This window comes from Platichthys flesus, chromosome 13, assembly GCF_949316205.1.
Source record: "Platichthys flesus chromosome 13, fPlaFle2.1, whole genome shotgun sequence".
Taxonomy (NCBI): domain Eukaryota; kingdom Metazoa; phylum Chordata; class Actinopteri; order Pleuronectiformes; family Pleuronectidae; genus Platichthys; species Platichthys flesus.
The window spans coordinates 15,639,460-15,664,182 of NC_084957.1; the positions used below are offsets into that span (position 1 = coordinate 15,639,460).

Below are 24,723 nucleotides of genomic sequence, written 5' to 3' on the forward strand. Positions count from 1 at the left end.
AGCATGCAGCTCTCGTTTAGTGGCATGTCATGTGATCAGGTCCATCTCTACAGACATCTCTATAGACTGTCACTATTGGGGGAGCATAGTGATTCCCAGATGGGTCCTGGAGGGAGAGAGAATATAGGAAAAGACAAGACATGTAAAAACCGCAGGAAACAATGGAATCTGTGACCACCCTGTCAAGGAGGACAAAAAAAGGGTGCGCAAGTCTGAAGCAGTGCCCCCTGGAGAAAACAAGCCAGTGCCAAAACCGCTCTGTTTGCATTTCCTCTTCTTCTTTGCCCTTTTTTGCGGCTGCATCTCCGGCACGAGTAGTGCGTCATGAAAGTCATTGTGTCGTCCTCACAGTTGGCCGTGTGTGTAACGACTAATCTGTCAACAGTCTCCGCAGCTTGACACACACAGGATCGAAAATAGGTTTTGAAAAACAACAAGAGCTGTAATGAATGACAGGAATGACAGATGACAAGGCTATAAACCATCTGGGGCTGTAGCGTTTGACACCCATAGGTGTTTACACCTGTAGTGACTTATCACATCTTCACCCAATGGATCTCTCTCCTCCTTTGATAAGAGAAACTCAAAGTAGATGATAGCGGAGTCAATTGGCACCGCCCCCCTTTCATGTGAGCCCACAATGGAAGCCCGCCCAATGCCTCCAGTCTGTCGGCCACAGTTCATCCTCTCCCCAGTAACACTGAAGATGTGACCAGTCCCTGCTACAGAGGGTAGAGCTCCTTAAAGTAAATGTCTTTCTCTCTCCACGAAATCTGATGTACCCTTAAAATGAATGCACGAAAAAAATCATGCAGCACAAAGTAATCTTAGCAAAAGACTGGTAACAAACACACAAATATAAATAAAAAGCATTACTGGCTACATGCAGAATGATTACCTTTGCAGTAAGATACACAGACTTAAAGACAGCCGCAGGTCTTTATGGGAGAGCTTCTGGGTATTTACAGTCAGAGCGGCATAGATGTTCGAGGAAGAGGCAGAAAAGATGGACGTTTCACGACAAATACATCAATCCACTTAAACACTGATTGCAGCACAAATCTATGATTGACTAGCCTTGGCATTTACAGCAGCACATCGATGAATTGACTGAACAGCAACAGAGAATAAACATAGGGTTTTTGCTCTGTGGAAAGGATGAATTGCACACAAAACGCATCCTGGATTTAAAGAAAATAATTTAGCTACTGTAAAATATATATTTGAAATGATAGAAATGATAAAAATGTTGAGGTTTGAAAGAAATAAAAACAAATTATTTGAAACCTGATGTGGTGCAACAGGATTAATCTTAAAAAAAAACAAAAAAACATTATGAACCATCAAAGCTTTGAAATGTGTGTAGAAACACAATTTTGTACCCTCTTTCTGTTATATACAGCAAATGTGCTTAGCAGATACTAAAGAAAATTTACAGGCAATTTCATAAAAATTATGAAAAAACTTCACGTGTATAAAAACACAAACGAAAAAAATATTCTGTACTGTACAACACAAGCTCACACTAAGCACATTTACTGTCTAAATGCATTCACATTTCACTTTGTTTCACGCTGTAAGTGCAGTTTTTCATGCTTCATGGTGACAGTGTGTGATGTTTTGTTGTATCGAGGGTATCCAGGATCAGGTCCTAACCCCGGGGGGTGTGGTCTGCTTGGTAGCCGTCGTGCTGCAGCCCTGGTTGATGGCGTCTGTGGAGATCTGCACCGTGCAGGCCACCGTGTTGCTGTAGACCCTGCGGTTGAGCTGGATCACCGTGGTCTTGGAGGGAACGGAGATGTTGCCGTTCTCCGATGACCAGTGTTTACAGTGAAATAGAATCAGGAAACATCTGTAGAACTGCGAGGAAGAGAGAAAGAAGGATAATGTGAGCATAATGTGCCGCCCCACCAAACTGAGCATTCTTGTTAATGTCCTCATTGAAGTATTGGCCTATGTTTCACTGTGCTAGAGAGACTGGTGCTGGTACAGGTATGTGCAGAGTTATTTCAGGCAGAAATCCTCCCTTAGTGCACTCCCATGTCCTCAGTCCACAGGTAGGGAGGATTTAGCAGAGAGGTACGTCCCTAATGGCCTGTTGCACTGGCTGAGCTGAGTAAGTGGCCTTTAACGTTTCATCATTGAACACATTAGCTGGAAAGGCCTGATGGCAGCTCTTGTGTTTGTGTCGATGTAAGGGAATGAGTCACAATGTCACCTCTGTTTTGCAGTTACTTGAGTGCTGCTGTGTTGTTGTGGTGGCTTATCTACATGTGCCAAACACCTATCTTAATACCACCTTCAGGAAAGGGAATAAAAAAATAATCCTGGAGCTGCCTGTTTATTGACATCAGCTAAAAAATTGATAAGGGTCTTCCTTGGATCGTGCCAGTCGCCCGGAAAAAAATCGTTTTCGCATCACCCCACCCCGCATCACCCCACTCGTTTTCGCTTCACCCCACCCCGCATCACCCCACTCGTTTTCGCATCACCCAGATGCAAAAATAATATTCCAAAGTAAAAATGTTTAAAACACATTTTCATTTCCACTGGTTTAATGCATGTAAAGGCTAGCTGATTTTTTTATTTATTTTTTTACAATCAATCATTTGGTACCTCAGTCAATGAGGTTATATTTGTATCTGCATTTGTGTATCTGTTTGTTACTGAGCTGGATTATGCAAACAAATACAGATCAGATTACAGTATTGTTAGGGGGTTAAGTTTTTTTTTTACATTTTGGGGAATATCTCAACAAATAATGCAGAGATCTTTATATGAAAAAATCTGTCACGTTTAGAGATTGTGAAAAGAGGAAATTGTTAGCTGTTAGAAGATTCTGTCTACATGCTGTATGTATTTACGTGTATATGATACATGTTAAATGGCCACTCAGCCTCTGTGCTACATGTACTCTCCAATGGCCATTCTGGTTGAGTTTCAGAAAAGCAAAAAAAAATTTTAATATCTTCAAGGAAACATGTAGAACGTGTGACTCACGTGCACATTGTGCAAGAAGCATTTTGCTTGGTGTTTTTGTGCTGCATGTTATAACAAAGGAGGAGGAGGAGGGTTGTGAGCAGAATAATAATCACCAGAGAAACAGATAAACAGAAATCATCTGCAAAGTACAAATAAAGGAGGAATGAAGCACAACAAAGGTAAGGAAATGTATGTGGGAGCCTTAACATCTATTTGTGCTGGCAGCATACTGTCAGGCTGCACCTGCTGAGGCAGCATAAGTCACTGACTTCATACATTATGTATTCACTTCTGTTTTTATCCTTATCTAAAAGAGGTATTTCTCAACATGCAAGCTCTGTGGTTTTTCAGCACAGTTGAACAGTAGCACTTCTATTCACATGTGTACCTGTGAAATCCTGGTCTTACTGCCGTCCTTGTCTTTGGACATTGTTCTGATCCACTGGGGATTTTGTGATAAATGCTTTTTTCAGAGGATTGCCTATAGCAGATGCTGAGAAAAACTAATAAATGTGAAACCTGGGCAAGAACTCAATAAGAATATTGGCCAAATTGTTGAAAAATTCCTGTAACTCCCAACTACTCTAGTAGAGCCACAGCAGATCAGACTATGGTTGTGTTGGGAAGCTTCCAGGTTTGAATGTGAGCACACAGTTTACCCTTAAAGTAACACTCTAACTTTTTTACCTTTTCAAAATAACAGCTTCAAAATTTGTTTGATGCTTCACTGAACCTAAACTGCTGTTCTAGTTCTATGCAACTTTTGTGTGAGAAGAGTGGAACTGAATGAATGCCAGAATCAGGAAATGCAAGTTGAGGAGGGAAGCTGAACTGTAGATCAGTTAAAAATACCTAGAAGTCATTAAAGCTTTTATCTCCAATATTCAGAGAGGAAATGTGAGGATTTATGAACAGGGTTTGGTGGATTTGTTACATCAGCAGCTCTTCAGGTTCAGGAAGCCGGGGATAATGGGGTAATATCCACTGTTTAGTTATGTTTCAATTAAGTGGGCTGGACTCTAGTTTTTTTTTCTCTACATAAAAAACACTTAGATGTTCAGACACCTAACCCAACAGAATAAATAAGCGGGCTCTCGCCTAGTTAAAGTTACATAATGTTGATTTAAAACAGAGGATACTGCTCTGATGAACTCAGGTGGATTAAAGTGAAAGTTAAGAGTGGAATTCAGAGGCTGATGGATTCAGCCATCAACGAGTTTTAATGTAAATCATGAAATTATTTAATTGAATGTGAACCTCTGTCTTCACATTGCAGGAATCCTCCTGATGATGTCCCTCTGCGAGCAGGTGCATGTGTACGAGTACATTCCCTCCATGAGGCAGACGGACCTGTGCCACTACCACGAGCGATATTATGATGCTGCGTGTACACTGGGTGCCTACCATCCCCTTCTATATGAAAAGAACCTGATCCAGCGGATCAACACGGGACCCGAGAGTGACCTCCGCCGGAAGGGACGGGTCACTCTCCCAGGCTTCAGCACCGTCAACTGTGACATCTGAAATATGAAACCTGAACCTCTTTCTCCTACACACACACACACTCTGGCCTTTTCTGGCTGACTAAGGGAGAGGTGCAATAAAATCACTGGAGACATGGAGGCTGAAGCTTACAAGATTCGAAATAGACCCACGAAGAACATAAGCCAAACCACTCCAGGGAGGGATCAATGCGGAGGCTTCAGAAAGAACTTGTCTTTTCATCAAGATGGTTTACTAGACCAGAGACTTCCAGGAAGAGTCTCCAAAATGTTGATATGAAAATTTCTCTCTGCTTTAGCTGAGCCACGTTAGCTGTGGAGCTGACTAGGGTAGCAACAGATCAGTGTTTTTAGATAGACACGTGAGTTTTCAATAACTGGGTGTGTTTCAATGGTGTAAAATGTGTGTTTTTTCAATAGTTCGGGTGGTTCTCCACTCAAAGGAAATGCCACTGTTTATAACGGTGGCGATACTTGTGATTTATTTTTCCTTCTACTGGTCCAAAGGGTTGTGAGCAAGCAAGGACGTCATCCACGCTGAATGTCAGGAATGCAGCATTGTTTTTAGACACACACACACAAGCCGCAGCAGCACATGCAGAAGAACGCGGCTGCAAAGAGACAGTCATGCTGTCACATCAGTCATGGACTGTACATTGCTCTGTAGCAGCTGTTCCTGTTTGACATTCCTCTGGTATCGCGCTGTGCAATCAGAAGTTGTGCGTCGTCCTGAGGGGTTAATTTCACACTACTGACATGGTTACGCTTAATAACTAAACCACTTTCCCGTGCATGTTAACTCACAATCGCCAGGTTGTCACTTCGGGCTCACGTGTTTTGGACGATTCTTTAATAGCCTATCGGCCAGTTAAAAGCTAACTGGAAGGCACCGTTCTTCTGTTTCTATTCATTCTACCTATCGTCAAATCTATTTACTTTCTCTGAGGGCGTTTTTGAATCAATGTAAACAGGGCTGAAATGGATCTGCGGGAACAAACAGGTGCTCAGAGCCGCCGTAAACCTGTGCTAAGTGCTTAACTGACCACTTCCCTCGGTTCGCCTCGTGGCTGAATCGAACACAGGCAGTACACACCATGGCAGGACACCGGTACCGTGGAGAATGGTTGCCATGAGATGTGCGAAGCAGTCGATATTGCTGAATTGACCTGTATCAGGGGTCTCAGCTCTGCCTCAGCAATCACCACCTACCCCTGTTTTCTCATCGTCGGTTCACTCTTTTATTGAATGTAATTTTACCACTGTGTGGCCAAGCCCTGGGTGGCGATCACCACTGCAGAACGGTCTCTGTGTGTAGCTCGCTGCAGGGATATTTATTTGTCATGTAACAGCATGAAGCTCATTTCCTAAAACTATAAATGTGTCATATTTTCTGAATCCTCTAATATTGGTCCGAACCCATCCACAGCTCATAGCGGAGATGACTATAAAAGAGGAATTTGAACCAGTATCATCACCAGATTTGCTTTGTCTCCAACTAGGAGTTATTGTTTTTTACAGTGAGGCAGTGCCACATCTGTGACGATCTCCAGAGATATTAGTTCAATGTGGAAAAGAGGCTTGGGGGTGTTTTTCACTGCAAATATGCAGTCGGTCGGTCAAAAATCTTTCCTAATACAAGAGATTTTTACTACTAAGTGTACTATCTTACAAAATGTGCTCGTGCCATTGATTGTGGTTTGGTGAAAGATGTGAAAACTTGTCACAGAAATGTTGCTTTGAATAGTTGTATGACTGTTGAAGAAGGTAGGTATGTGTTGTAGCATGTAGATGAGTCTGGGGTTGGTATCATCCAAAATCTGACAGTATCAGTACGAACACATTGTGCTGATACTTGAACTGTTTTACAAGTCGAGTCAAACCTGATTAAAGAAAAGAGACAGAAAGTTGCCCAAATATTTTTTGCCAACTTTTAATAAGTATCTTTCGGGGTGACTATTGAAACACTGATATTCTGTGTGTCACGATCTAGTAATTTTCTTTGGAAATTTAATTGAGAAACTATGTGTATATGAAACAATCGGACAATATTGAATAATTCCGTGAATTACATACCTGGCTCAAGATCTCATCACATTGATGCAAAATTCTGCCGATCAATTATTGCCAAGAAAGCTGTTCTTATTGATTTGGAGCATCTTTGATAATAATGTTAATGATCAAAGATGAAGCTACTTCAGTAGAAATCATGCGGAAATACAGTTGGCAGAGTATATACGGTATAGAGGGTATAAATAAGTGTATATCATTATTACGCATATAGGGTTATATCACCCTGGCCCACTTTTCTGAATGATGAGTTTGGCTCATTGTGTTCAGAGTGCAATAAGTACAAAGGTTTGATACCCAGCCCCATTTTCATGTTAATTATATTATTAGGCATGTTCTTAGAAGAAAAAAAGGGCCAGACTAAAGTCAGCAACTGTAACAGAGGTTTCAAAAGGAGAAACGGTTTAAGAAAGATTTCAGCCTTCATTCACAACCATGCAGGGTCTCAGCTCTGCTGTAGGTTCTGAGATTAATATCCAGATGTTTTAGTGCTTGTGATTGTAACACACTGAAGGTGCATAAACCCTGAACATATTGTACATGTGTTTTTCTTAATAACTTTGATCACTTTCCGATGCACAGAGCATGCACGCCGAGATCAGGGCTAAGAGTCTTAAACTGTCTGTGCTGTACTGTGCTGCGAGTAGACACCATTGTCATTAATGTCGTGAGAGGAGATTGTACTATAAGATTTTTTTTTAATCTTAAGTGGTGTTTTACATATTTCAGTGCATGCTTTTGGAAAAGGGAGGAAGACGTTGCCAGATGGGAAACGTTGAAGTATCCTATCAGAGGCGTAAAAGGATCGGATTATTGTAATATTTTGTGACAAAGTATTATACAAGAGAACAATAACGATACCTAAACCACGTTGATTATGAATAGATGATTATTTCATAAATGAGCAATTATTACCTGGAAAGACATCACTTGAGTTGACAACACGTTAAATCAGACGCATGATCCACATTCCCAGACATCATCACAACAAGTGTAAATACAGACGTAGGATCAATAGCCTTTTTACTGCAAGGATTATAATAACTCCTATCACTGTCACACAAAAATTGGATTGTGTTCATTATGGAGAGTATTGATCATGCATTGCTCAGAGAGTCAAATTATGGTAAATCTGGCAGCTGCAGGTAGAAGTAGTTCCTTTGAAGCAGTTGAGTGAGTGGGATGCCTCCTGGCAACTTTATCACATCCTGATAAGTTGCCAAATCCTTTATTCATTATGTTTCAGATGAGCTAGTTGAACTCAGAATGAGGTGTTGCCGCTTCTACCGAGACGCTTAAGATGGCGCGTAATTGAATTTTGATCCTCGTCAATGCAACTATGTTATTGCTAGTATTTAATACAGGACATGACATTAACTTTGACAAGTTGGAAAGCGGCGAGATGAGAAAACGCATTCGGAGACACTGTATTACATTTCTCTCTCCCTCTCTCTCTTTTTCTCTTTCTCAGCCTCTGTCTGTCCGCTCTTTACCCGTGAGGCCTATTTTTCATGTTGTTATTATTCAATATTGTGGGAACTGCTGCACCACACACTGCCTCTGCGGGATTGTTCTACTTCTCAATTTTTTTATTTTCTACATTTCCCTGCTGGGGCTTGCAGTATTCCTAAAATGAAGAAGAGAAAAAACAAAAAAAGAAGCATCCATATCCGAACATGGTAAGAGTGAAGGTTGTGTTTCACTCCCAAAAGCCTTAGGGTGTTCTTCTTGACTTTGATTTGTCAGTGAATTCTCTTCTAATTACACTTGAATTAATATTTAAATAGACCATTTGTATGATTTCAGCTGTTGTAATTTGTCTTTTTTTACAGTGTAAATAAAGCTGTTGTTCATGTCAAACTGTCCTTGATTTTCTATACTTTCTTTGAAAGATCACAGCTCTGCCGTCGACTCACCTGTTTATTCATAAGTATATAAATGAGAGGGTTGATGACCGTGCTGCTCTTGGCCAGTAGCGAGGGCACCACGCTGGCCACGGGACTGATGATGTTGGGTGGGCCGAACGTCGCCATCATGGCCACGATACCATAAGGCATCCAGCACAGCATGTAGCAGGCGGCCGTGGTCAGAACCATAAACAGTATGTGGTACTCTCGCCTCCGGGCCGCTGTCTTACGGACCTTACCCACCTGTGAACGAGAGCGAGAGATTTCTTTATCAGCAAATTAATATCCATACACCACAACCTTATTCACATTAACAATATTTCATGTTAAAATGCACATAGACAAGGACATGTTTGAATCAAAAATCTTCACATAGGGTGTGAGGCTGGAGTTGTTATTTACGAATACTGAAACAGATGGTTGTGTGATATTTACTATGTGCATCACATTATGTGACCCGGATACTGGATTTTAAAATGGCCCTTGATGACATGAAAGAAATTTGCTTTCTCAGAGCATAAGCCAAATATTTTCTCCATTAACTGGGTTTGCCTCCACATCGTTGGCCAGCTGAACATTAGTGTTTTCTAATTTTGGCCCCCATCAGCTCACAGGCTTTATATCGGGATGATGTCACCCATAAACATGACTTTTCTATGCTATGGGCAAGTTACAGTTTTGATAAGAACTTCTTATTCAGAATTCAGAGCTATCAAAAACTTCCAAAATCCGAGGTTGTGGATAGCACAAGAAGGTGATGTTCATACGGTCTACTTTTGTGACCATTGAGAAGACAACCCTTTTTAAAGTAATCAATACATCCAGCTTCAGTTCAGGCTCAGCACTGAGGCTGCGCTTGCATTGGCTGATTGCATCCTTTGTCTCAATCTCGTTAACATCAGACTATCGTGCTGCCTTTAAAAAGAACCTTGTGAGTTCCATTTGAAGGCAGCAAGAATAAAAAGGTTGTGCAGTCTAAAGTCTAAGGTCAGGGGTGTAGAAGACAATCTTTATTCTTCCACAGGTGCTAACATGCTAATGTTAAATTAGCATGCTAATGTTAAATGCTAAAATAAAAACATCTTGTGTGCCTTGATGTCCAAACTCATCGATGGGGTCCGCTGCGTGTTTTATAATTGTACTGATCGGAATCTTCTTTAGATGTGATGCAAACAGTTTTTGATGTTCATGTACTGCATGTATTTGCTGAGGGAGATTAGTTTCCCTACTGCCTAACAGGATCCTTGGAGCTTCTTGGAGGACAGATCCTTTTGGCTTAATGAAAAATCACCCGCTAACATTTTGATAACAGATGTTTATGTCTGAACAAGACAAATCAAAGGCCTTGTTCTTCTATTGTTATAATAATGTAGAGCTGAGGTGTGACACAGCATTTTTCAACCACTCAATATAGAAATGGGCACACCTTTTCAATATTCTACTTGTGATTTTAACTCTTTGTGTTACTTCTTGAATCTCTCAAACACTGTCGTTATGAGTCAATTGGCAAATTTGAAGTACACTTGATTTGTGTAACTCCAACAAGTGAAGCCTTTAAAATTGGTGTTGGTAGAACCTGAAAATGCATTTGTGTGAAATCAAGGGCCTGAAAATGTTATGGCCAAACAAAAACTCAGTGTCAAAAGTGAGTGTTATTTTAAGCAAGCTTTTGAAATAATGTGAATCTGACCGTTAAAAATGAATTATAATGTAAATAAATTAATTTAGCTGAGGAACAAGGCTCAATAACATTCGTTTAAAATTTCTGCAGGAATGTATAGTCCAGCCCCCTGCGACCCGTAAAGGATAATCAGTAAAGATAATGGTTGGATGAATGGGCAATAAATGGCGGCTCTGAGAGGAATGCTTTGTAGTATTAGACATGGTGTTGGGGCATACACTGAATCACTTTAATAATCTGGGCCTGGTGTTAGCAGAGACTTTGACATATAGAGATATGCTTTATCTTAACATATAGAGAAATAGCTTTCTGTCTTGTTTGATTGTTGGTCAGGTCTATCGAGTTTGAATGGGCAGATGCTTTAAATCTGTCTGTTTCATAAAGCAATCAGAAAATGAAATCATTTTCTCAAACAACTGGTTGATGCACAGTCTGTTCAGAGCAGTGATGTGAGACACGCATTCATTTCTCACCCGGCCCCTTCCAGCTTTTTATTTATTCCTTTGCTCAATAAAAATAATCATGCAATTTTAGGTTACTGATTTCCTCATCTGACATGACATTAACTAATTTGATTTCAAAATGTACTTCGGTTATTGTGTGATTTGTTTTACTCAGGTAATGAAAATGAACTAATTCAGCTAATGAGACTTAGGGAAAAACTTCTTACAAATACCAGTGGGTACAAGCTGCAAGTGTCCAGCAACATGTCCTCTTCTTTCTTACAATTTGCGGTATTTATTACGCTTTGTTTGTGTCATGTTCTAATAATCTTCAATTTGTATAACACGATAAAACTAGGGTTTAAAAAAGAAACACTGGATTAAAATGACAAAGAAACAAGAGGATCTTTGAGGGGTTTATGTGCCTTGTTTGTGGAAAGCTGTGATAATCCCCTGCCCTGCTAACCCTCTCGGCTTTAAGGATTAAACAACCTAAGTCACATGAGTGCAGAGGATTTCACTTTCGTAATGCAAGCAAATTCATTACTTAAAACTCAAAACACTATCACAATGCCAACTCTAAATGTATGTGACAGAGTTTGGCGAGAGGATGTCTAAAAGTCCAGTTCTATAATCTCTTGCTGCCCACTGAGCTGGATCCACTTACAAAAAGATCACTCTGCTGTGTCCAGGTCAGTCCTTGGGTTATTATGTGGGGAACTGATGCATGCCACTGCATTCATTTTGTGTGTTTAAGATATTTTGTGCCTCAGTTACCATCATATGGTCCATCTGCCTCCGCAATCTCCCTTAAGCTAATAAGAGCAGCGACATCCATCTAACCAACATCCTCTGCAGCTGAGCAGACTGTGCAGGAACAGCCACAGCTGAAAACACTCTTTCATGCTATTTCGTAATATATTTAATTGAAAACGTTCTCTTGATGTGCATATTTGGGCCAGACACAATATCATAGATAAATAAGTTGTACATTAACACACACAGTAATTTGGTGAGATAATATTTATTTATAGTTTGTTTGATGATTTGGTTGCGTGCAGCAGGTCGCGGGGGGGATGGTCGTGGCACGGGGTCGCTCGCCTGTAAAATACACGCGCATTGATCATGTATTCAATCTTCGAAAAAGTTGGGGAATTGCTCTGTAAAGGACTATTGGGAAATCGAGATGTGTTGTATGCTGTGAACTTACCTCTGTCTGCTCCTCTTTCTTCCAGGGTGTTCGGCGAAAAAACTTCCCCAGGGGGCAAGAATACCTTTTCAATAGTTCCGGGAGGGTTAGACCAAACAGGATGTGGGCAAAGGGGAAGTAGATCCAAACTATTGTTTAATGATATTTATTGGTATTTATCTCGGGATGGTTTGGTGGATAAATATTTCTTCACCGTAAATGTTTATTTTGGTAAGGGTTTTATGTAAATATTTATTGTATATTTATACTTGTGGCTGAATTAATTGTGGCTGATTTAAATGTGTTGCGGCTGAATTAATTGACCGCAATCTGTATATGAGGCAGCCAGTCTGAGGATGTGGCAATCTAACAGATCGAATAAACACATCCCTTATCGAAAATTTTGAAAAGTAAAGTCTTCATGTTACAGGAATAAAGTCTGCTTTTCATTTAGAGGAGGGATAACAGAGGATCAGACTATTGCATGAACTAAAATAAGGATTGTGGAGCATTTTGTTCAGTTATACTTTTATTTAACTTAATAGTTAGAAAAGTAATTTGGCTCTTCAGCACCACATTATCGTAACTATTATAGGACAGTGAAGATATCATTCAAGAAAATGTGTCGGTGGTTATAGAAACATCATATGTCTGTGAACTTGTTCTGGCTGCGCTGCATTCAAGTCTTATCACTGAGTGGATGAATGGCAGGTCTAACTTTTCTGTGATGGATCGCTCCTTGATCCAAAGTCTGTCATCCAAACCTGACATTTGCTGCTGATGTATTTGGCCTGGCAATCACACATTATAACTGTGCTAAAAAATATCAATGATGTGGTGTCATCACATCATGTCACCTGTCAGCTTCTCTCACATATGTGTGGGAGATGGTGTCTGAAGTGTCCCAGAATTTTATTATGATCGACAAGCTCACAATAACTTTTCCCATGTGGCATATAATGGGCCGAATGGCGTATAGGTGTATATATTCTGGCTTGAAGCTATTTCAGTGTCATGTGAGGGACATACATTTCCTCCCAGGAGTGGGCGGACTCTCCCTCCAGCAAAGACACAGGAGCTTGTGCAGAAAGGAGCTATTTCTGTAGGCCAGGCAGAGGACAGGAACACCGTGCCTATTTTCTGGATATTTCCTAGTCCCCAAGAAGACCATAGCTGTCTTGAAATTCCTCCTCAGCCTGTTCTTTGTAGAAGCAGGGCCAGCTGGGAGGGAGAGGCCACATTCACAAAAACCTGGATCGTGCTCTTGCAATTTCCTGAAGGCCTACAAAGACTGTGAGGAGACTAACACTGGTTGTAAACTGATCTGTGTACATCACCCCTCAGACCAGCATCTGGTGTGTAGAGTTCTCCTCCCAAATCAGGCTTTCATGCATCAGGCTTCCATTCTCAACTCATAGACCTTTGTGAAAGTGTGAAGACTGCTGGTAATACATTGATGATTGCCTTTCATAATTCTGCTTCTATGAACACTACCCTGCCACTCACTAGGCACTGGAATTCAGAAACTGCAGTGATTTATGCAGGCCGCCTATAGGATCATTTAGATTTTTAAAATGCTCTTGCTTTTTCAGGAGTTGAACTGGGAAGTATTATTAAAGTATGACAAAATGGCATGAATCGCATTATGATCTCACAATATTGAGTTCAGTTGTGTCCAGGAGAAATAGGCAGGACAAAAAAAGGGATAATATTTTATTCCTCTGGGTTTGACACCTTTTTGGACGACTGATGTGTTTCGAACTTTTGGTTGACTGCTTCATTCTTTAATTTTACTTTTGACTCATTGTGTTTATAGTCTTTGACCTTAATGCTTTCTTTGTTTGGTTATTGGATTTATTTCTTTTTACCATTATTTCCTGTTTTATTTTGAAAGTTCTTCCCTCTAACTTTACTTCCCTAAACTTTCTCTTGTTTCCCTACTTTGTTGATGACCTGCCCCGCTTCCATTCATTTGGGATTTGGCACAGATGTCAATTGTCTTGGCCCCCATGAAACTCCTGAGGCAACAACCCTCTACTTCATGCAACATTTCTGTTTCTGTGTGCTTTTAGAGTCCTGCAGAACCGAGATGACTTTGCTATAGCAAGCTAATTGGTACGTTTGTGTGTGTTTGCGATGTGTGTTTGTGTGTGCATTTTGTAGAGAGATGGCGGGATGTTTTTGGTAGTCCTAGCCCCACTAGCCTGCAACTGCGTTCTACAGGCATTTTTATAATTTTCACAGAGAGACCCTTCAGTTTAAGATTACAGGTGAAATCACATTTTTAAGACTCTTCATTGGATCTGGCCTTGGTGCGCATCTGCATGTTGCACATGACACAATTACAGAAAAGTGTCATAAACACAAGCACACACACTGTCACTGTCTCTCTACCTGTTTGACTGCCCAGAGCAGCCTACCATAGCAGTAGATCATCACCAGGATAGGTAGACCCAAGCAGAAGGTGAAAAGACAGATGATGTAGGCGTGTGACTGGACCGTCTGAGACGTCCAGGATACAGAGCAGCTCGTCCCTGCCCCCTCAATCCCATAGCTGCTCCAACCCAGTAGAGGGGGCACTGTCCAGAACAAGGAGTAAAGCCAAGAGCCCCCGACAGCCAGCAGGGGTTTGCGGTAGTTCGGCCCACGCTTGTTGTAAACTGTCAGAGTGCTATAGCGGTCGTACGAGAGTATCACCAGAGAGATCAGCGACACGATACCTGAGAAAGACAGAAAGGAGGAGTGTGAGTGGGCAGCAATGTTATTTGGCTCACAAGACACCGAACACCAAATTGCAGCACCGAAAAAAAAAAGACTGTAAACAAAGATGGAGGATGTGAAAGTTCCCCAAAAAGAATCCAAAGCGTCTCAATCCCCACCTTCCTCCTCCATGTCACTGGACAGGACAAACTAAAAAGCAATAGAACACGTTTTTATCTCAAAGAAGGTTTCTGTAATTCCAAGCAGACTAGTTCTTATCTAGTTCTGACATTTGGTTGTAGTTAATTAACTTGTATCTTGTAATGGCAGGACTTTGATACCACGGCTCCATACTATGATCCCTAATGCACAGACTCTGCACAAGACGGCAGCATTCAATCCGGGATGCTGGCTTCATTTCTGGGTAGTGGGAGGAAGTGGAGACGTGTCCTTCATCTTTAAGTACAATCTATGGAGTCAACAGCAGCACTAGCAGTTACGTAATCTTTGATATTAATGCTAACATTAGCATGCTAAAATCTTTACAATAGAGTGGATACCCTGCCACTCCATAACTAACGGGTAGGGCTGGGTTCAGACAAAATCGTTCAAATGATATTCAGACTTTTTTACTGCCCATGCCTGTAATCTGTAAATTGTTTCTCTCAGGCTAAGATGCTGACTTGATCTTGACTTAAAAATTGAGACTGAATCACGAACCATGAGGTTAATGGTGCTTAACAAAGATTAGGAGGATCATGAAAGTCAGGGCATTCGGGAGCCATTAATTTCATCTCAAATTCTATCAATCAGTAAAATAATTCACGAGATTACATTACACTACATTACATTTCATTATGCTGATGTTTTTATCCAAAGCAACTTACAATAAGTGCATTCAACAATTAGGGTACAAACCTAGAACAACAAGAATCAAGGAAGTACATTTTTCTTCGAGAAAGCCAAACTACAAAGATCTATAGGTAAGTGCAATATAAGTGTAAAGTTTTTTTTTTTTATTCAAGGTATAGTCAGAATTAGATAAATTAAGAAAATAGTTAGCCGGTAAAAATTGGAAAAATGAATGTCCAAATAATTGTCACTCCATTAAGAGGATGTTGAGATTTTGAACTTTAACTTGCTGGTGTTGTACGAGTAAGAGTCATGGGATCTCCAAATTAGTCGGAATTCATCTTCTAGGGATTAATATGTCACTGCAATCCACCCATTAGCTGTTGAGCTATTTCAGTCCAACTATGTAACTTATGTCGAGGCAATACTGAAATCCCACTCTGACAACGAGGAACAAGATACAAATCTGTTAAAGTATTGCCACACTTTAATGGTCAGAGTATGGTGCACAAGATAAAAGTTGGTTTGTAATATTCACAACGATGGGAAGCTGTTTTTTCTCTTTATACATTTAGCTTCTTCCTCCCCCTTTGGTTGAGGTTGTTTCTAAGCCAAAGTTCAGGATCTTCTGATGACATCAAGCAACAATATGCCTTAGTTTAGGCAATTAGGCCAAGATTCATTCAGTTGTACATGATACAGCATGATCAAGGTTACATTGTATAAGATTCAATCCTATTCAATCAAAGTGGAAATGAACATGATTACATTGTGCATGATCAAAATGTTGCATTTCTGTTACACTTCCTAAACTCACTGAAGTAGACAGAGGTTTGTGACATTGAATTTCAATCAAAGTCTCTTAATGTGTATGATCTACAGTAAAAATCTGCGATCAATGATCCAAGTGGATGGATTATCAAACTGGGTGACTCCACAAACAACCGGCACTAAACCCAAAGCTGATTAATTCACTTGAAACATTTTGTTTGAGTTGTAGCAAATCCTTTACTGCCACTTTGTTTAATAATTGATCATTGAGTAATTTATTTAATTTGTTTCCTCATTGCTACATATGCAACCTTAATTATCAGACTCTGGAAGCTCCACAGAGAGAAGCATATACTGGGGAGATGGCTAAACTGTCTCTGCCACACACTCGTGTTCAGCGCTTACACATCTCTGCAAGCTTGAGTAAAAAAAAACCTTGAGTTCACAGATATGCACATTCAGGTCATTAAGACCATTATGAAAGCATTATACTTGGTCACAATTCTAAAGAAAACCCATTCAAAAGCAAAGCTGAAAATCTTGTTCATAATACATGCATTGCAGCACTTGCTGAACATGTCAAAGGGTGTTTGATTTCTCATTGCCACATGTAGTAAACACAAGTTGCCATTGTACAGTAGCAGATATGTGCTAATCTTGGCAGTAGAATCGCTGCTTATCCTAAATAAACCGAAGCACTACAAACCTGTGATGACGTAGTTGTTACATCACAATGTCCACGTAGATTGAAAATTGAAATAAGAGCTGCCTAAGAGCAGGCTCCAGGCGATATTTGGCCTCAGGTTGGTTTTCCTCAGCCAAAAATATACTTCGAGCTTTGTTCATCCTAGTTTTAATAAATGATATAAAGATGTGTTCAAATTGACCCCCTCTTATCTATGACTTGGATAGTTAAAAAACCTCTCCGGCTCTTAAGCACATAGATAAATCTTGGAATAAAATTAAAGATCTGTTTAATTTGTTGTTATTGTTAGCTGATAACATGGTTTTTGTTTTGAGTCATGGGTTCTAATTGCTTATTTTCAATTATTTGTTTACAATCATGTGTGGCTTACACCATGCAGCATGTTAGTTGTTCTGGTTCTTGTCATGTGAGACTGCAGGCTCTTTATTGTGTTTCTGCTTTATAAGTTAAATACAACACAACAAACCGATTGTTTACGGCAGCTACCATCAATTTCACAGAGGGCTTATGCTCCCTGAAATAGCCCCGGTCAAATTCATCCCTCTGACCCTCGTGCCACTTTATATATCTTCCTCTCTGGATCTCTACGTTTTTCATTTTCTTCTCTTTCACTGCCATGATCCAATGAAAAATTGCCATTATCTGTTTGCCAATATTGACAAAACCTTTGTACTTGAGTAGTCATCTTGGATTGTGATATGATGCTTGACTTCAGTAGAGGCCATAAAATCCTGGATCACTTGCAGAGGAAAAAACATAGCACTTTGAAAGCAGGCAGACCACATGAAGCATGACAAATGAAATGCATGAAAGTCTCTTTTTACTGTTGCTCAGAACTTCTAATACAGAAGGAAGATTCAATTAAACTCCTATAGAGCAGAAACACATTTTTTAGATTGTAATATATAATGCCTAATGGAGAAATTCATGTTCATGTAATGAAATTAATAAAACATACATTCTCTACAGTGGGCCAACACATAGCCCATGTGTCTTGAGGTTGAAGACACATGAAGGAAACTAACACAGGCTCAAAGAAAGCAGGCAAATTCCACACGTCAAATCTCCAACTTCTGCTCAAACCTTGTTGCTATGAGCCTGCAGAAATCAAACTCTTCGCATTTTAATGTAAAACATTCAAATGTAAATTATAAATGTAAAATCCCCAAGAATTACTGGCATGAGATCGACAAGTGTTAGCGAGGCGGTGAGTTGGCTGACTTGGTCTCTCCCTTTACATCTGTTTGTGGTCTCATTGAAAATCTATCTGTATCTGTCATATTTAGTTTTTGTTAACAAGGATGAAAATAATCATAGATGGACAGAGCTGGTCCTGTGGAGATGACCTAATGTGATGAGGCTGATAAATCATATCTGACATCCCACCAGTGTCCCGGCCCGTTTTACGCAGAACATCCACTGTGTTTATCACATCAAGAAGCATTTATACCGGAGAGCAAACAGTGTGAGGCTTGGTTTGGATGGATCTACTAATTACTTTATTTTTATTCAAGAGACACGCATGAATCTGACCAGTTAGACGTGCTGGCTCATCACTTCGGTCCAGACCAAAACAAAAATAACTATTGGATGGATGCCATTTAATCTAGTACATGTATTCAAATACTAATAATGCTAAATGCAATCTTGTCTTGACCCGTCTCCTTTGGACACTCTCCAACAGAAAAAATCTCTGTCTAAAGACTTTGGCTCTGACACCACCAGCTGGACATTCTTTACTTTGCCTCAAAAACAGACAATGGATCTCAACATTTACCCAATTATCACTTCACTGTCTCATTAGTATTACAGCCTCACAGAATTCGCAGAGAGACCGTGGACTCTTATTTTCCAGTTGTCCCGTCATATCATTTACATCAACTTCCAAATCGTATTTATTCCTGGAAAACTGCAGACCATCTTTTCTGTCAATCCGCCTTTGGTTTTTTAAAGAGAAGCGAATGCCAGAAACCAACATGACGCAGGAGGACTGGAGATTTTCGTTTATCAAAGTAGTTTACTGTTGCTTTAAGGATGTTTTCTCAGAGTTGAGTTTTGACATACAAGAGGAAGATTTGTAACTGCTTTGTTGATCCTCTGACTTTTCTGGAAGCAGCTGCATTTTTTTGCTGCATGCCTTTTCCACATTCTCTCCTCATTTAAAAAAACTGTAGATCCAACTTGTTACCTTGTAACAGAGGTTCCTGAAACTGAACAAAAGGGGAATCAGGGCCTCAAGTTTTTGTCATCCAACAAAACCTAGAAGGATAAGTCAAACATTCTATATTTGTCATGGTCTACTATTCCCATGAAAGCAAAAAAGTGTTTCGACTTGCTGCAATGAGAAAATTCACTATGATGCAAAAGAAAAAGGGGTGATTTATTGTGTTTTAGGGAAACAGATCAGATAAACCACAGTGGGGAAACATCTTAAGCCCCAGCCCCATGTTTCTCTCTGTGGAACACTCTCTGAGGATTACCACAGTGAGGAACTGAACACTCCGACTCGCATTAGAAAATGAAGATTATAGGATTTTACACTTGTAATGCCAATGCAGCATTTGCAATATCGTGATTTTTCAAGCTCAGAATGCTAAAGCCAACTTTAACACATCATCCACCAGATAAACACGAGGCAGAACGCCAATAATATTACACAAGGGTGATAATCATCTTAATTTGCAGGCAGCATGAATCCTATTAGTTTGTCTAACTGGAATTAATATCGATTGATCTAGATGTTAGTGAGCATCCTATTAACCTTTAAGAAATATGAAGATTTACATTTTTTATCCTCCACTAATCACTTAATTCGGGGAGAATTTTAAGACAGACTGCCCACCTGAAAGCATTTCTAATGGCTCTCCCGGGTTTAAGACTCCTAGGGATTCTTGTAATTCAACCCCATAATGCTTGTGGTAAATAAACCAATTTGAGATGAAAACTATTACAATCCTGCAGTTGTATGCCTCCACCAACCAATGCAGTTTCAGTCTGGCAAATTTTATTCCAGCTTCGTACGAAGTCAACATGACCTTTGGCCACAGAACTCTAACAGCTCATCTCTGAGTCAAAATATGAAAAAAATTCCCTACAGGTAGACTTGAAATAACATGTTCAAAGCGCCCCAGTAGCTTTGTCAGGCCACCGTGACTTTGACTTTGCAGAACAAAATATAATCCGTTCATCCTTTAGTCCAAATGAATGTTTGTAAATTTGAAGAATTTCCCCCCTCTGGTGTTGTTGAGATATTGGGTTCACAAGAATGGGACAGATGGCCATATAGACAGATCATCCAAAAACGCACTGTGGTTCTCCTTTCCAAGCTCCTTACTTCTTATTTGGACTTTCAGAACACACCCATGGACTGTTAAACTAAGATGGACAGCATGACCACTCATAAAGACCTAGCTACTTTGCAGACTCTGGCTCCAATTGTGCCAGATGGCGCCGTTCCTATCCAGAGTATTTTGGCATCATTTCTGGATAGTGGGAGGAGGTGGAGACGCTTCTTCTATCTTTTATATACTGTCTATGGGCTGAAGAGAGTGTCAAATACCTTTATCTTAGATAAACGAACATGAGTCATCCTGCATCATCACTTTTCTTTAGAAAAACAAAGGCGGATTGACAGAAAAGGTTGTGTGCAGAGAATATGACACTGAGGTGGTATATTGGACATTTAGAGGACACAGTGGGACTTCTTATGGTGCTGCAGTCTCTAATGTAAATGTCATTCATTCCATGTGTCTTTTTTCTAAATTGATCCTTGTTTGAAACCCGGCCCCGTACTGCAGCCTGAGAGCAACTGGTGATCAATCATGGTCATACATGTGATGTGTGAGTTTGTGCTCCAGCAGGGACGTATAGAAGCTGTCCCCCTGCCATCTGATTTGAAGGAGAGACAACAGGATGGAGACGGTAGCAGGAATACTTATAGAAGGAACATATAGCGGTGGATAAGTCTGACAGTAATATCTTCGCAGTTTAACCAAAGCTGTTTATCATTTTGTCATACAAATTAAAGCACAAGCATGCATTATTGGAAAGTGAAATTTGTTATGTTCAATTGACAAGGCCACAGCTGGGAAGGACATGATGTGAGTGTGCTTGATACAGACTGTGAACATGTAAAATGTAAAATGTCACAGACTTTCAACAATATAAATCACATTGAAAAAGGAATAGAAGTGCAAAGATGGAGAATGTGTGCGTTTGTGTGTGTGTGTGTGTGTGTGTGTGTGTGTGTGTGTGTGTGTGTGTGTGGCGTCTTTTCATACGCCAAGGCTTTCATATCTCCTAAATTGGGTTGATTACCTGCAGGTGTTTACTCATTGTATAGAAGCTATTGGCTATAGGACTGATCATTACTAATTATGCACCATCTCCAACAGAATAACAGGCCTTAAGGGAAAGGTCAATAAAATCCCCTGAGTAAAGTGTTTCAATTCAATAGAAGTTCCTCCAGGTAAAAAGTATCTTTATTTAACCAGTAAGGCAGTGCAAAACAAAGAAAGTGAAAACATGTAGGCGTACACAGGGAATTAAGTTTCAGTTCTACTTAGAAGAGTGGCGAAGGTAGGATGACAGGCAAGGACACTGCAGAGAGGGTCAGCAGGGCTCCGGAGAGCATCAGCACAAGCTGGGGCAAAGGCAGAACCTCTCTGGAAGGGGCAGACGAAAGTATGTGCTCTCTAGAGATTGAGCAGTATGCCTGTGGCCCAACACAAGAGGAGCCTGAAAGCTTGATTCCTCTGGACACTAAATGGCAAATGCTCCCCTTAGGAGCTTGATCATGAGGCTTAAACCGGGTCCCCTGTAGGAGCATGTGTTTCAGGCAGAACTATCGTGGAGGGCGAGCAGGATGTTGTAGGCAGAATAAATGGTGTTTCGTGCGCCACACATAACGCTCTGCATGTCAATATATGTGGCCAATCAGAAGGAGCGATGCTGCCCTAGATGATAATTTAAAGACATTCAGATCATTGACTGTTTTTTCTGTTAATGATTCATTGTCGGAAGAAGAGAATAAGAAGAGAATAGAAAGAAAACAGAGAGATTTGAAAACGGAGATCCGCCTCCTTCAATGAAACTCTACTTTGTAAACTTCTAGTGATCACATTTACGAGTATGTCAGATTCATCGAGTCCTCCACCCTGCGCAATCATACAAGTAAACTGTCACATTTCTCTGATAAGACCATCATGAGTCTATACAAAATAAAGCGCAGCAGGTGAACACCAGTCCATTAGCATGAGTTGCTCTCGTGCGAATGGATCAGTCCTGGTTTGCTTGAGTTCAGGGTAAGGGCAAGTTTTTGGTTGCTACTTTGTTACAGTTGGAGGAACTCTGTCATGGAAACAGTAATAAACACATGGTTGAAGTTGTGGAATGGTCCTAGTTAAATGGAACATGTTGGATTATCGGTGACACAGGGATAGAACCGGTCTCCCTGAAAACGTTTTGTTCTTTTCTAAACAATCCATCCACCCCAACCTCCTCCAAGGGCAGATATGGTAATCAATACAGCCACTAGAGGCCACTTGACGACTAAATCTTACTACACAACATAATAAACTGTTTGCACATACTACCTATAGTCATTTTTGAAACCCCCTGAAAAACCTCTGTCTGGACTGAATAAAGTCATCCAAATGTATCTTTGTGTGACATACACTAATTCACTCAGAGAGTTTCAGTTGTGCAGGCAGCCCTTGCAAAAAACTGTTAATTCACACAAGGTATATAAATATAAGGACATTTGACCAGACCATTCAATAACAGAGCTCACAGACAGTGTAATGCTGCTACACTGCACTATTCCCTAGTCCCTGTTCTGTTTTTTGTTTGACATTAGGTGGAAAAGGTAAGAGCCCAGAGTAGAACTAGAGCAATATGTCAGTCAATGTTATTTCAGATATATTGGTGTGTTTGCCGGTCGGTGAAAAGATAACAATTTCTAAGTTTGTCCACCAGAGAGCAGTGACAAGCTTTCAACTGTAACATACTGTTCGTGTGTATTTAGAGCAGAAAATTATTTAAAAAATAAATCTAAACAAAAACATGTAGAGGACCCATATCACGTCTATTAGTTTCTGTTGTGTTTCTATGTTGTGTGTCTATATTCCATATATATATATATGATGTATGTGTATAGTGTATCCATGTTGTGTGTCTTTATTGCATGTATATGTTCTGTGTATATTTTGTGTCTTTATCTTGCGTGCATATGTTGTGTACCTACTATATTGTGCTTATATGTTGTGTATCCATATTGTGTGCATATGTAATGTTAAATATATTGTGCGTCTATATGTCATGTCTGTATGTTGCATATGTATTTAGTGTATATGTTGTGGGTATAGGTTTTGTCGATATGATGTGTATGTTATGTGTATGCACAACCATCAAGAATCTTAAATGTGTTGGTTATATTCATTTCACAAATAGTCAATAAAAACCTCCATCCTCTGCTGGACACAACATACAGGCATCCTGTGCTTTTTATAATGATAAACTCATGAGTTGTTGATGGTAATGATGATGGGTACTGTTATTATTAAAACTCTGGGACCAGATAAAATACAACACAACAGAGATTGAACTACAGTGGACACTGTACATGCTATTTAAACTGAGCAACCACAGCTTTGCCTCCTATCTCAGGTGGGCAATTGTGCGAAACTGCTAAATCTATAATGTGCTGTTTCCAGAAAACACATGATGGTGGCACACTTCACATCTCACAGTCACCTCCTCGAACACATCAGCTGGTACTGTGTTTTTTTTTATTAGGCTGAGGTGAGAGAGAATTTAAAGAACCTACCAAAGCAGGAGTTGATGAAGCCGTACCAGCTGCAGCCGCTGCGCCCTAGCAGCCACTTTCCTCGAATACTGGAGGCGAAGCTGAGGGTGGTGCCGAACACGCACACCAGCATGTCACTGATACTGATGTTGAGCAGCAGCATGTTCACCGGTGTCCGCAGCTTCTTGAATTTGCAGAACAGTAGCAACACGACGAAGTTGTTGAGGAAGCCAAAAGTCATGATGAAGCCCAGCACGACGGAGAGCACCACGAAGCCCGTCGGGGAGAGGGACCCTCTGACCGCCGGCGGGTCCAACAGCTCCTGGTCATCGCTCAGGTTAAAGCTGTAATTCAGACCAGCCTCACCAGAAAACATTCTGCGGTCCATTCATCGGAGCTTGTCCTCACCCTGGAGCCGCTGGGGCACTTTAGAGTCGCTCGCATCGCTCACCTGCAAAGTTCATGGATGGCAAATTCTTTCTCGAGTGTTCCTCCATGCTGGTTTCCCTCAGGAACGCGCGACTTGCTGCGCTCAATACGCACATTCCCCCAGTGATGATGAGAGCATGTGGCTGCCGACTCCCTTCTATAAAGCTGACACGAACACACACATTGCACTTTGCCACCTGTTACCTTTACGCACTGCGAGTCTCTTCTTCTCACCAAATTCAGGGGCGCGCACCAGATCCTTTCCTCACAAAACTGTCATTATTCATCCCACACGACTCGACTGTTTTCCTGTGGGTTTCTTTGTGTTCGTGGTGTCTGTCGTGTCCAGGTCGCCACTTTTGGGTCAGTTGTAAATCCGCGAGGGGGACTGCGTTGCGTAAAGTGCGCTCCGCTCTGCTACCCAGCATGTTTTAAAGACCACGGTTACGTCACAATGCACTGGGATGGCAGGGGCTAGTAAGGGGGAGGTGTGTATATATCTCTTTATGTGTATGTGTGTGTATGTGTGTGTGTCTGTGTGAGTGTGTTTAGGTTAGGGTGAAGGGCTAGGGAATGTATTATGTAAATAAGGCTCGCTTTAAGCATTGAATGTAAATCAATGTATGGTGCTGGATAGTGCCAACCTATATGTATGTGTGTGTGTGTGTGGGGGGGGGTGTAATCTGATT

General features: G+C 40.6%; 2 protein-coding genes across 2 annotated transcripts in view; one reads left to right on the forward strand and one right to left on the reverse strand.

Moving 5' to 3' along the window:
- Positions 1-8,416, forward strand: part of st6gal2a (ST6 beta-galactosamide alpha-2,6-sialyltranferase 2a) — a 47,516-nt gene extending 39,100 nt beyond the window's left edge. The window contains exon 7 of the mRNA XM_062403064.1: positions 4,259-8,416. Within this exon, the coding sequence (XP_062259048.1) occupies positions 4,259-4,506 (248 nt within the window). The 3' untranslated portion in view covers positions 4,507-8,416. The remainder of the gene's footprint in view (positions 1-4,258) is intronic.
- Positions 1-24,094, reverse strand: tmtops2b (teleost multiple tissue opsin 2b). The gene is made up of 4 exons (XM_062403065.1): positions 23,627-24,094; positions 14,166-14,491; positions 8,468-8,701; positions 1-1,860 (listed from the first exon to the last, which is right to left on the reverse strand). The coding sequence occupies exons 1-4, from the start codon at positions 23,991-23,993 to the stop codon at positions 1,645-1,647; spliced, it is 1,143 nt and encodes a 380-aa protein (XP_062259049.1). The 5' UTR covers positions 23,994-24,094; the 3' UTR covers positions 1-1,644.
- Between the last annotated feature and the right edge of the window lie 629 nt (positions 24,095-24,723).

Coding starts and splice junctions, on each gene's coding strand:
- tmtops2b (XM_062403065.1), bottom strand. CDS start 23,993: ATGGACCGCAGAATGTTTTCTGGTGAGGCTGGTCTGAATTACAGCTTT. Junction 14,492..23,626: donor CTTCATCAACTCCTGCTTTG/GTAGGTTCTTTA, acceptor TGTCTTTCTCAG/GTATCGTGTCGCTGATCTCT. Junction 1,861..8,467: donor ATATACTTATGAATAAACAG/GTGAGTCGACGG, acceptor TCTTCCTCGCAG/TTCTACAGATGTTTCCTGAT.